This window comes from Hemitrygon akajei, chromosome 14 (genome assembly GCF_048418815.1).
Source record: "Hemitrygon akajei chromosome 14, sHemAka1.3, whole genome shotgun sequence".
Lineage (NCBI taxonomy): Eukaryota > Metazoa > Chordata > Chondrichthyes > Myliobatiformes > Dasyatidae > Hemitrygon > Hemitrygon akajei.
In genome coordinates, this window is record NC_133137.1 from 21,402,403 (window position 1) to 21,416,554 (window position 14,152).

General features: G+C 39.5%; 1 protein-coding gene across 1 annotated transcript; it reads right to left on the reverse strand.

The window, feature by feature from the left end:
• Positions 1-1,135: 1,135 nt before the first annotated feature.
• arpc3 (actin related protein 2/3 complex, subunit 3) lies at positions 1,136-8,911 on the reverse strand. The gene is made up of 7 exons (XM_073065623.1): positions 8,781-8,911; positions 8,290-8,389; positions 7,056-7,132; positions 6,371-6,439; positions 5,858-5,984; positions 5,511-5,605; positions 1,136-1,782 (listed from the first exon to the last, which is right to left on the reverse strand). The coding sequence occupies exons 1-7, from the start codon at positions 8,784-8,786 to the stop codon at positions 1,720-1,722; spliced, it is 537 nt and encodes a 178-aa protein (XP_072921724.1). The 5' UTR covers positions 8,787-8,911; the 3' UTR covers positions 1,136-1,719.
• Positions 8,912-14,152: the final 5,241 nt, after the last annotated feature.

Here is a 14,152-nt window from a genome sequence, read left to right on the forward strand (position 1 = left end):
TTGGACACACTGGAGACAGGAAGCATGTTCCCACTGATGGGTGAGTCCAGAACTAGAGGCCACAGTTTGAGAATAAGGGGTAGGCCATTTAGAACAGAGATGCAGAAAAACTTTTTCACCCAGAGAGTGGTGGATATGTGGAATGCTCTGCCCCAGAAGGCAGTGGAGGCCAAGTCTCTGGATGCATTCAAGAGAGAGTTAGATAGAGCTCTTACAGATAGCGGGGTCAAGGGATATGGGGAGAGGGCAGGAACGGGGTACTGATTGTGTATGATCAGACATGATCACAGTGAATGGCAGTGCTGGCTAGAAGGGCCAAATGGCCTACTCCTGCACCTACTGAAGTATTTTTGCCACTTATTTTATAAAACACTCTTTAAAAGAGCTGACATACCTGGTCATTTTATGTTCTGGTAATAACTCTAAGCTCCTCATGCTCAGGTAGCTCTCCAACCCTCTTAAAATTATGGAATCAGCTTTCACCAACTTTCAAAAGAATAACATCTTTTTCCTTCAGAACTTCCTGTCAATTATTTTAAATGATTGACCCATTTACCAGAAGGAATAATTTATTGGGGGGGGGTGGTGAGAGAAAGAGAAGAGACCTCAATTAGGTCACTTTTTAGTAATTTGCTTATAATCCAAATGCCTATCATTTCCCCATATCCCAAGTTTTGCTTGCATAGTAAATCTTCGAACCTTAAGGACTCCAATTTTCTTTATATCTTTCTTGAAAGACAAAACCTAAAATTGTAACCAGTGATTCCTGTTAGTCTTGCATCCTTTCCTGCTCCATTCATATTTCTAAGTAACCCAAATGCTTTCTTTTTTAAACCAAGATCTTCAGTGTTAATTGTTTTAGACAGAATGAAAATACCCAAATCACTACAATTCCCACACTTTTTAAAATCAGGTACAGTAAATTATAAAACATTGGAAAGTTCTAACAGGTGTTCATTGCAATATTATTTGTTACACAGAATTTATGAACTTAATATTCGCATGGTCATAGCATCAATTCAGGAAGGGGCTGTACTGTTACATATAGTTTGAGTATCAGCATTTCATACTTGATTAAAAATTTCAGATACCTGTCAACAACTCTCATTTCATGAATAACTTCAATAGAGCCCAGTTGACATTAGCATTTTATTTGCACTATTTCTTTTTTAAAGATCAGCTAAATCTTTGCCAAACTTTTATTAATCTAAAAGCTTTCAATTAATTCTTGCTTTTATACAATTTAGAAAAAATGTTTAAACACTAGAAATGTAAATCCTGTAACTAATATAATCAAACTAACTTCATAATAGCATTCCAATACCAGTTACAGGACCAGGATTTTTATCATTAATACGAGCAAGGATGTGTAAGTAGCATTAAATGATAATGTACTCTGATCCAACATATGCGATATAAAAACATTAACTGAGCATCAAGACACAGCTGTAAGTTTACCAAGGATAGCAGCTTTTTTTGTTAACTTAACACTGTTTAGGCACCAGATTTTGCAGGTACAATTACTAAGACCAGCCATTAAGTAGAAGCTTTCAAGTAAATAATATATCAAGCAGTCAACTTTCAAAGGAAAATCTCTTCAGAATGACACTGTTCTTTTATTATATCCAAACTCAGTATAAAATCTTACAAGACAAGACAAAAACTTTGTACATCTTGCTGCGTGACATATTTGCATGACGTTTTGCATTTGTGACATTATTACTGTCCTGGTGCTGATAAGCTCTTGTTCATGAATTGCTTCTTTATAAAGCACGTCCACCACTGGAAAAATCAAGAACAAAAAAAAAATCACTGATGTAACATTAAATCATGGTGCATATAATCATCTGAATTAATTCTGCACTGTTCTGAAGTCTACCATACTATTCAATCCAAATTTCAACTTACATCGATCTTCTGGCATCACCTTCTAAGCCAGAACCTGGAGTAAGTTTCAGTACTTATTACTCATTTCCCTCCTGAAAGTCACTTACTTACATAAGTGCAAGTTTTCATTTAAAATGCATTCAAGGGATTTTGGCTTTGCAGGCTGAGTCAGCAACTTTGAGGTGGGCTGCCTTCCTGAACAGCTGCAGATCTTGAGGTCTAGCTATACCCTTAAGGCAGTCAGGGTGAGTGCTTCAGTACTTTCACCCAGAAGGAACAGGGATGTGCTTGGGGGCAACTCTAGGTGGTGGTACTCCCATGTCTATGCTGCCCTTGTCCTTCTAGCTGGTAGAGATTATGTATTTGAAAAGTCCTGTAGGCCATCAAACCTGGCCTTTTTAATACCTTTGTACTTTTCATGCAAACAGCTTCAATCTCTGCCTCAGGGACGTCGTAAGTATATTCCATTACATAAATAATTCATTTTGCACTCATGATCTTAAAATCAGATTAAATGAGACAAAGATAATGTGGGCCAGCCGTACAGTGTGTAACCCAAGCAATCCAAAGCAGCAAAAATAAAACTGGAAACTTGCATCAAAACTGATTTTAATTCCAATCCAAATTCAATGCTCTAATTTTAATCAATCCAAAAGTGTTAAAATATTATTGATTCTTAAGATTCAAGGTTGTTAAATGTTATTTCCAGTTCACAAATGTAAAGGAGAATATCACTGTTACTCCCCATACAATTTTGCATGCGCACACACACACAAAGATAAACAACACAATAATAACAAAAATAAAAACAAATGATAAGCTATCTTATGTATATACATGTACATAAGGTCCTGGCATGGATGCTGTGTTGCCTCTTCCTTGATAGGAATAGAACATGTAGTCCAGGAGCAGGGTGGGTGGGATCCTTCATGATACGGCTGGCCTTTCTCCAGCATCTTTCTGTATACACATCCTGGTGGGTAGGGTGGTGCTGGTGATGTGTCAAGCAGCTTTGAATACTCGTAGTACATTCTTCCTGTCCAATGCAGTGCAGTTTCCATGCCCTGCGGTGATGCAGCATATTAGGATGCTCTCTACTGCGCATCTGTAGAAGGCTTTAAGTATTGATGAGCATAATCCAGCTCCCTTCAGCCTCCTGAGAAAGTAGAGGCATTGGTGAGCTTTCTTGATTATGTAGGACAGGGGTGTCAAACTCATTTTAGGTCACGGGCCGGATAGGGCAAAATGCAGCTTCATGCGGGCCGGATCAGTCCGGCGCGTGTGAACGCAACTTTCATTGCCTCCGTTTTTTCAGCTTGTTCTCATGTGTCTCAGTCTCTGCTATAACTACAAAGTGTTTCACTTTACAAATTCCGTTTCTTATGAAGAAGACTGCTGAGCAAGCATTATTTTTATGATTGGTATTAACTTACAATCATAGGCTTCATATCGCCGGGCCATTAATAATTAAAATAATAGATCTATCTAAAATGATCTCGCGGGCCGGATATAATTGTACGCCGGGCCGGATATGGCCCGCGGGCCTTGAGTTTGACACCTATGGTGTAGGATGTGTTTTGGGACCATGAGAGGTTGTGCAAAATGTGCACTCCCAGGAGACCGAAACAGCTCAGTTTCCACGGTTGTACCGCTCATGTAAAGGGGTGAGAGTGCTATGGGTTCTCCTGCAGTTGATAAACATTTCCTTTGACATTGAGGAAGAGGGTATTTGCCCGGCACCAGCCCCCTTGAGCTCTGCCACCTCCTCTTAACGTTTCAATCCAACAAAATTCATAAATGTCTTAATGTTTGCAAAGATTCTTATTAATAATTTAATTTTCAGTGCACAGAAAACCAGCACCACAAGGTGATCACAAGTGACACCTTTGTGCTCTGTTTATTGCAGATAACATCAGCCTGGATTTGCTGGAGGGACGAGGGTGGCAGTGTGTGATAAACTGTTGCTAGAAGGGCCAGGTTTAACAGCTTATATTTATGCAGCTAAGTGGCTGACTATCACTAGAGAAATAAGTAACAAGTACTGAAACTGTAACCTATGCAATGGCAGAAATCACACAAAAAAATTAGGTCTGGATGGTGTGGCAGATTTTGGACCACTGCAGGCAACTTTTACGTAAAACATGGATAAAACGCCATGTTTTAAGCTGTAAGACAGCAGCAATACACTCGTATGCCAGATGATACATTGCTCTTTAACCACAGTACATCCCCAGCCAAGTATTATAAAAGGCCACTGAATTATTTGTAAGGATAATACGTAATACAGTTTGAAAAGTGCAGGCCAAAGCTTGTAGGCATATGGTTGTTCCTCTCCACGTCTTGGAGCGCATCAGGAGGCAACCTTGCCGTTTCGTTAGCATTTGTCGTTTTTTTTAAAAAATGAGGTCAGGTTGCTAGCTCAACACTCAGTCGAGCACAGATGGAAAGCGTGTAAGGAGCTGGCTGGATTCGAACCCGGGACCACTCTCCTCGTGGTCCGCTGCAGCTGCCACTACACCACCAGCTGGCAATTTTATGCATATAGATATACTTAGCACACAAAGAGGTCAGTCCCATTTTAAATAAACCAGAAGATTGCAGTTAGTGGAAACATTCACAAAGTGTTGTTCTGAAAATTATTGTCAATTCCAGTAACAGGCAGGGCAGAAAGCACTTTGCTTTCACATTGTGTACATACTACAGTACTTCGCTTAATGACATTCCCAAAAATGAGAAGCAATCAGCAAATGAAAAATAAAATTATTAGAGCCACTAGAAATATTCTGAAAGTTATATATTAAATGTTACACTCTGCATAATAATTTAACAATCAAGAAAGAAATAGGTTTCTTAAAAAACTCAATTGTTCATGATCATTGGTAAGTATTTTGGCACTTCCCAATAATTCTTTTGACTTCACTGAATTACTAACATTTTTGGCAAGTCCACTTTCAGAAGCAACACCAGTTTAATCTGAGTAATGCTAGAACTCAGGAAACAGATGTCTCTGTTAAATAAACCACCTATTCAACAGAGAAACCACACACATTAACGCTACACAAAATCTGCAAGCGGGTGTCATTTAGGAAGATAGTGAATAGGTTAAATTTAATAAACCACTACTAGGAGAGCAAGGTTTAGTATTTTTCAAATAGTTAGTTAAAGGAGGATAGTTGGAAAAAATGCAGATGCTTATAAAATATTTCAAATTTGAGAGGACAGCATGAAATTTCTGCATTGGAATGCAATTTTAAATATCTTGACTCACACAACTACCATTGGTGGGTGTTATCATATTTTTGCTTTGCTTTTTATCAACAGGGTAAATCATATGCCAATGCATGTGTTTTAACCAACTGCCTGAAAGGTTTCAATTTAGACTCCTCCCAGGATAACACAGTTATTCAATATTCTTCTCCTGGCCCAAACAAAATGCAGCATCCTGCTATAAACTGAAAAATCCAAGCAAGTTTAGTGATAAGACCAGGAGATTTTTTTCTGGTGATGAGTCTTCATAAACATTTTAAAACCATCAGCTGTGATTAAACTTTACTGGACATTATTTACTGTTTTAATGTGTTTGTAAGAAAATGAAGTCCAAAAGTCACAACTAGATCCCTTACCTTGCTGGGCTTATCAGTCTGTTGATCAAACACTTTTTCACAAAGTCTTAGTCCAGTTTCTTGCCTGATCTGCTGCAAGTAACCCCTCATCATTTCTGTAAAAGTAACCAGAATTTATAGGATCTGGAACAAATCTATTCTCAGGACTTGAACTACATGGTAATAAACTGGTAGACAACTTCCTAGCTATTTTTAAAAGGAGCAACTTGTGCACAGGCACAACTTATAAACCAGTACCTTCATACCGTGAAATAATTTCTAAATCCCAACGAGGAGTAGTTACGACTATTCAAAGCATTTTAAGTATAATTTTGATCAACTTCAATACTAATATCGTTTCCACATACCATCTTCCTGCCTGTGTCCAGGCTTTGCATACATAGCATTGAGGGGAAACCCTGGCTCTCCAGGAATGGGAAAGTTGGTTATTCCCAAGGTGTACATTTCCTTCTCCCCTTGACTTTTGGAGTTACACTATGTTGAGGGAAAATATAAAAACAAAATTAAGTCCGCAGAGAAAGAGGAAAATAAGTTGCACTGTTTCACATTACAAAGAAATCTATCCAACAACTTGACAACTGATTACGAAACGACAACAGCAACCACAGCGGTAAACAATTCCTGGGATTGTTCTGACTTTAACCTAGATAAAGGGAAGTGATCAATTTATAAACGAGTGCCTCACAATACAGAGCCATTTCAACTTCTGTTCTGCCTGACAGAAGTTACTTCCTGATGTTATGAAGCAGTTCACGAATCACATCATCTCAAGCAGCAATACAGAAGTTAAGCTGTGTAAACTGCCCATACCATATAAGGGCAGAGCAAAGAAACATGAAGCACACATCAGCACTCCCTACCTTTTGTAGCTTTTTGAGGCATTCAGTGATGTAAAGGGTGATATAAATTAAGGTTCTATCAGCTTCATTCTGTAATAAAAGCACCGGAGTGTTAGATAAATATGGTGCACAGTGTTGAAATAGAAACGTAAAGAGTATGTATCACTGTTTAATTAATTTCTGGCTGATGTGTATTTTAACTTCATCTCCCTGCTTTAATTCAGTAGCTTTTACTTACAATGTCTAAGGAAAACCATTCATAGTTTGTGGGTTTTCATTTAATCTAATCTCAAGAGTCACACATAAGTTTATTTTTATAACAACTTACTGTACTCCATGTACATATTAAACAGGACATTCTTAGTATATATATTTACTGGTTAAACCTCCAAAATGATTCAACACAAAATGTAAAGTGACTTAGCAAGTTTTGTACCAGTTGTTAAACTAAGCAACTGAGGGTTACTCTGTGTAACAAATGTACTTTGGCCTTACAGCATGTAGTCTTGTCATGTCCCTTCTCCGATTTGTTTCTTTTTCCTTGCTTTTGATGCCCACATTGTAGAGGAATTTAAATTTCACACCATTAACAGAACAAGCAAAAGTGATTCACCCTCAGGCTTTCATGCTTCTTAGGATTCTAATTTTGCTTCTTCCCACCCTGATCTCTGGAAAAATTTCTAAGTTGACAAAAAGAGGAATTTACCTTTATTTCATAGTTTTTAAAGAAAACGTTTGCCTTAAAATAGTAGATAGCTTCATCGATTACATCAGTATCTTTGGCTGGAAGAGAAAAGTAGCAGTGCAACAATAATCAATAGGCATACCAGCATCCCCTAAGCCAATAATCAATCATTTTTGTCCTCCCCAACTTGAATTCTCTCAAGCAAAATATCCCTATAGCTAATTAGCATATCACAACAGTTAATTAGCATACCCCAAAAGCTAATTAGCATTCTCATTAGCAAACTAGAGAAGAAAATTTTATACTGAGAGAATACAAAAAAGTGAACATATTACATAAAACTAGGATTCGTAGTTTGGTTTCCACAGTTCCATTGCCCCTTAAGAATGCAAGGTATTTCCTAACCTACTTATTGCTATAAGCTGTGGTGAATTTAGTACACTTTTAAGAATATGAAACATGTCCTCACAGGAGTTGAAAACTGCATTTTTTGATTACTTTTAGATTCAAAAGGCACTTGTGCACAATAATTCTTTCCAGATAATTTCTTCGCCCAGACATGCTCACACCTTTAGTGAAGCTAGGAAGAACAATTCACTTCATAATCATGCCTTACTTTCTCTAAGAAAATTAGTAGAAAAGACTGCTGCTAATACCACTATTACCAAGTTTAGAAAGTAACAAGATTACTTGCCTTGTAGTTTCTCAAAATATTACCAATGATTGTCTTCAATTATTTAAATTAGGTTCTTGGAGAATGAAAAACTTGCACTCAATAAATGCAGTGTCATGTTGTCGAAGTGTTACTAAAGTGGCTAATTAGTAGTGCATATCTGGACAAGAGCATTACGGTTCAAGAATTTCAAAAGCAATACACTGCCATACATACACTTAAAATCTATACATGTATATAATGTTTTATTTGTAAAAGAACAAAATGCAATGGTGTTTGTTGGTCAACAAGTCTTTTATTCTGTTCATCAGGATGATGCCAAATACAGATTTGTCTGCATTGCATGCAATATTTTATATATGTGGCTATAACTTCTTGTTGGTAGCTTTAATTTCCTGTTTGCAGCATGAGCATTTAGAAATTACTGCACACTTGCCTCACCCTCACTAGGAACTACCTCAAAATAACCTTACAATTATTAAACAGAGTTAGATTACAACACTACCAGTTAGACTTTTTCTTAAGCACAGCACTACAAATGCATAAGGGCATTGCATTGAATTTATGAAGTTCAAAACTTACTTTCCTTTGGAGCTGGTCCTTTGAATTGAGTTTTCAGTGGCAATAATGCCATATTTCCAATTAGTTTTACATCATGGTCCATGAGGGTTGAATGATAAGCCTGAGAAGGAATACAAAGATTAAAAGTGTTCTTCCTTTCCATTCGTCTTGAATGTTCAAAATTCATATTCCCAAATTATAACACGGAGATTTTTTTGTCGATCTCAAAACGAAGAAGAACCCAAATAAAGATGCAGGGCATCAGCAATTAATATGATGAATCTCCACTCATTCATTTCAGAGGGATAAGAGTGAAGGCATACACAAACTACACACAAAAAAAGGCTCCCAAAATAATTTTAACATTGATTAGGCCTCACTGGCCTACTTCCTGATCTCTCGCATACTATTTATTTGACATTTCAGTGTGACGGATTAACATGCATTCACGATAGCTTAGATATACCGCAATAAGCAAACAAAAAATAAGCAAAACGATGTGTAAAACTTACCGGCATTTTAGAAATTTCAACAGAGCAACGAAATATTTCTGTCAGACTCTCTCGCTTCCGCTAGTCCCACCCTACCGGTTACGAGCACGTCGCGCCCAGGGAACGAGCACGTCATTCCTACCACGTGACGCATGACGCGTCGGCGCGTGGGACCAGTGGCGTATCTGAAGCATGCCACGTGCCCTGGGCGCCACGAAGAAGTTTCTATTAAAGTCAGACAAGCCATCCTCAGATAGTGAAAAAACAATTTTCTTCAGATGTATGATCTGTCTTTGATTATCATGGGTGAGAAGCACTAGGATGGCCTTATTTCAGAGCATTGTGTAAGAAGACCATGAAACGTTTCTTCAGGAAGAAGGAGGAAAGTGGAGCTGAAGGACGGAAGAGTCGAAACTTGGAGACGGAGGAAGCCAAGAAGTCGAATAAGTTCTTCATGCCCTTCTTTGAAAAGCCCAGAACAAGTAGTTCGACACGTTCCATGGAGTCGCCTGCACCTGCTACAAGTTTGTTAGAATGTGAAGGTGGATCAAGTACAAATGCATCACAAGCCGAGGAGGAAGTCAAGTCAGATAAATCCGAGTATGACGAGATTAAGAGTGAGGCTGCCACAGAGAACATGGACATGACAGGAGGGGAAGACGATGGTGGTGATGTTGAGTTTATTGACGAGATTGAACCCGACGACACTGAACCTAGTGAACTGGATGGTGTCAAAGAGCCCCGAACTGTCATACCAGAAGTGATTGAACAGCATAACATTGGACTTCTGAAGTGCGACAAGGATACTGGAAAAGCAATTCTGCCTGATGCATTGAGAACAGAAATAATAAAGCTGGATTCAAAGTATTTCCAGAACAGTGAGGGGCTTTTCCTACCAATAAACAACCGCTCAATAAAGAAAACTTGGTTCAAGAGGAAATTGGGAAATGGTCGTGGTGAGGAAGTGACTTGCTCATGGCTGGTCTATTCCCCTTCTAAAAAGTCTGCATTTTGTATCTGTTGTCTTCTCTATTCCTGGTCAGACCATCAATCCTCATTGGAGCAGGAAAGTGGATTCAACCAGAGGAAAGCACCTGAAAGGATTAGTGTTCTTGAAAATGCCAAGAATCATCGGGAATGCTTCACACAGTGGAAAGAAATGGAAAGAAGTTTAGCTGGAGACAGAGAAGTTATGATGCGGTATTTCAGTAACAGATTGAGAAGGAAAAGCATAAGTGGCATGATATCTTGACGAGAATCCTTCACTGCATAAAATTCCTTGTGACTTAGAACCTGGCTTTGCGAGGACACAGGGAGTCACTTCAGCTAGACGATGACTCCAATGTGGGAAATTTCCTTGGCTTACTGAAACTACTGGCCATCTTTGACCCTGTCATAACACCTCACTCATTTGGAAAGTCATCCTGGATCCACGTCTTATCTTTCACCGGGTGTCCAGAACGAATTCATCCACATGGTGGAATCCACTGTTCACCAGAGTTTACTGAGAAGCATTTGTAAAGCCAAGTACTATGATCTTATGTTTGACTCGACTCCTGATCAGACACACCGTGAGCAGATGTCAGAAGTAGTGAGGTATGTTGAAGTTGATTTTCAGAGGAAAACGTCCGTGTTAGAGTGTCCTTCCTTGGTTTTATCCAGATAAGCCAGAAGGATGCTGAGAGCTTGGTTGAAGACATCTTGAAACAGCTAGAGAAGGACGAAATGGAGCTACAAGATTGTCGGTCACAGTGTTTTGACAATGCTGCTGTGATGGCTGGACACAGAAGTGGTGTTCATCAAAGAATAAGTGAGAAAAACAACCTGGCAGTGTTTGTGAATTGCGACAATCACTCACTCAGTTTGGTGGGTGTACATGCAGCCAAGCAGGATACAATGATGGTCACATTTTTGGAACCCTCGAAGCTCCCTACGTGTTTTTCTCCCGTGCAACACAGCGCTGGGACAATCATGTAGTGCCATAATTTGTTAATTAAAAGATGAACAAGCTTGACTTGTATTTTTGAGCTGATATGGTAAAGTTATCTAAAAGATGGGTGTCAGATGTTTGGACAGGGGCGCAATTTCAGTGCTTGACAGGCGCTATTTTCCGTAGATATGCCCCTGGCTTGCACAGCTCAGTTTGTAATGGTTGGGAGTGTTGTGTGCGTTTTATATGAAATGCACAGATAATACTGTGCAGGTTATCCACAATGACTTCACATTCAGTTCTTACACAAGGTCTTCACTGTGAAACGTTGCCTCTTTCTCGCTCCACAGATGCTGCCTGACCTGCTGTGCACTTGTTTTACAGTGCCATGCAAAAGTTTGGGCACCCCTGGTCAAAATTTGTGTTACTGTTAATAGCTAAGCGAGTAAAAGGTGACTTGATTTCCAAAAGGCATGAAGTTAAAAAGGACACATTTCTTTAATGTCTTAAGCAAGATTACTTTTTTTATTTCCATCTTTCACAGTTTCAAAATTAACTAAAAAGGAAAAGGGCCCGAAGCAAAAGTTTGGGCACCCTGCATGGTCAGTAATACCCCCTTTGGCAAGTATCACAGCTTGTAAATCTTTCTATAGCCAGCTAAGAGTCTTTCAATTCTTGTTTGGGGGTTTTTCACCCATTCTTCCTTGCAAAAGGCTTCTAGTTCTGTGAGATTCTTGGGCCGTCTTGCATGCACTGCTCTTTTGAGGTCTATCCACAGATTTTCAATGATGTTTAGGTCGGGGGACTGTGAGGGCCATGGCAAAACCTTCAGTTTGTGCCTCATGAGGTAGTCCATTGTGGATTTTGAGGTGTGTTTAGGATTATTATCCTGTTGTAGAAGCCATCCTCTTTTCATCTTCAGCTTTTTTTTACAGTGTGATGTGTGCTGCCAGAATTTGCTGGTATTTAATTGAATTCATTCTTCCCTCTACCAGTGAAATGTTCCCCGTGCCACTGGCTGCAACACAAGCCCAAAGCATGATCGATCCACCCCCGTGCTTAACAGTTGGAGAGGTGTTCTTTCCATGAAATTCTGCACCCTTTTTCCTCCAAACATACCTTTGCTCATTGCAGCCAAGAAGTTCTATTTTAACTTCATCAGTCCACAGGACATATCCAAAATGCGTCAGGCTTGTTTAGATGTTCCTTTGCAAACTTCTGACACTGAATTTTGTGGTGAGGATCTAGGAAAGGTTTTCTTCTGATGACTCTTCCAGGAAGGTCATATTTGTGCAGGTGTTGCTGCACAGTAGAACAGTGCACCACCACTCCAAAGTCTGCTAAATCTTCCTGAAGGTCTTTTGCAGTCAGTCAGAGGTTTTGATTTGCCTTTCTAGCAATCCTATGAGCAGTTCTCTGGGAAAGTTTTCTTGGTGTTCCTGTTAACTGCCATTTCTTAATTACATTATGAACTGAGGAAACGGCTACCTGAAAACGCTTTGCTATCTTCTTACAGCCTTCTCCTGCTTTGTGGGCATCATTCATTTTAATTTTCAGAGTGCTAGGCAGCTGCTTAGCGGAGCCCATGGCTGCTGATTGTTGGGACAAGGTTTGAGGAGTCAGGGTATTTATAAAGCTTTGAAATTTGCATCACCTAGCCTTTCCTAACACTGACTGTGAACAAGTCATAGCCCTAACAAGTTAATTAAGGTCTGAGACCTTGGTAAAAGTTATCTGAGAGCTCAAATCTCTTGGTGTGCCCAAACTTTTGCATGGTGCTCCTTTCCTTTTTTTTCACTCTAAAATTGTACAAAACAAAAATACACAAATCTTGCTTAAAATGTTGAAAAGAATGTTTCATCTCTAACTTTATGACTTTTGGAGATCAGTTCATCTTCTACTCACTTAACTATTCACAGTAACAGAAATTTTGACCAGGGGTGCCCAAACCTTTGCATGCCACTGTATATGTAATTCATTTTCATGGTTCACTGATCACTCTTACTGCTTGTAGAAAAGGTTCTAAGGTTCCACATCATAAGTAATTTGCTTAAGAAAATTGCTGCAGGCATTTAAGGCCCTAGTGCCTCTGTAAATATTGTGCTTTTGGCAGATGTAGACCAGAGTTTTTGGAATAACCTTCGAGATCTTGAACTATATTTGTTGTTTAAGAACTAGGCCAATGGCAAACTGTATCGGTCTCTGCCATTCCATGGAGAGGGGGAGCCTGCTATATGGATAACAGTTCACTCTCCCTATGTACTGTTCTGGTTTGCATATCACATAGACAGTTGGGACGCAGCATCCATGGTTGACCCTGACCAAGCCTCAAAGAACTAGGCTCCTAACAGAATGAATATGGCACTTGAACTATGCAATTCCCTCCAATTAACCACCCCTGCTGTGACTGAGTGTGACGAGATCTGAAGTGGACTGTTCCTTTACCAAGAGAGAGAGGGAGCGAACAGTGTGTGTGCTAATTCAGCAGCAGAGAGAGTGAGTCTGTGAGTTGCCTTGGAAACTGAAAGGCGGAGGTCTATGTTGGACAGTTCGTGTTCTGCACTTGTGAGATATATACAAGGTCAATTGACCTTTTAATCAGACACACGACGCCAGAGGCAAGGAGGACACTGGTGAGCTTTGTGTGCCCACGACAAGGGTGGTGTTTTTTTCACAGTGTGGACAAAGGAGTGACCAGTGGGGAGCTATTGGTGTGTCTAACCCTGGCCTGGGTTGATAGCCCACTGTGGAAAACCAGCATTCCTCTTTCTGTGGTCACACGTTGGTGACTTTAAATAAGTTTTGGGAGCAGGAGGACAACGTGGAGGATCGGCACTGGGAAGACAAACCAACACTCTCTCTGTCTCCAACTCTACTCAAATCAAATTCCAGAACATTACTTACCATACCACCGTAAGACTGTATCACCTAACCACCTGAGCTGGGAAACTTGGGAACTTTACTTACAGTTTTATATTCATATACTCTGCTAATCTGTTTACCTTATCTTGTTTTATATCACTTTATCATGTAGTTACTAATAAAATAACGGAAGACTCAGACTCCAGGTGTGTCCATTTCTGCTGGTTCTTTTTAACCCGTTACGGGGTACGGAACACTGAGTCACCGGGGGCTGAAGCTGGTGGTTGAAGTGGCCTTTCATCACAAGGGTACGTTCTGTTGAACTCTACATAGGATCTTCCACTCAAAATATATGTTTACACCTTCAAGAACAAAGATAACAGGGATTTCATACAATTTCAGAGAGCTACAATAACACAGTTTACTTCAATATTTTTGAGAATGACATTTTTGAGAATGGTTCCATTGAATTACATATTCACAGTGGAAACACTGAGCTCAACAAGACACCCTTGAATGTCCAGATACCTTCACTGGGACAAGTACTTCACAGGGATGTTCTAAAAGCTTCTGCGGATAGAGAACCCAGACAACAGTATCT

Excerpts from the sequence above, each read along its gene's own strand:
- arpc3 (XM_073065623.1), bottom strand. Across the intron at positions 5,606-5,857 it reads TGGACACAGGCAGGAAGATG|AAATGATGAGGGGTTACTTG; the intron begins GTATGTGGAAAC and ends TTACTTTTACAG. Across the intron at positions 1,783-5,510 it reads AGACTGATAAGCCCAGCAAG|TGGTGGACGTGCTTTATAAA; the intron begins GTAAGGGATCTA and ends TGATTTTTCCAG.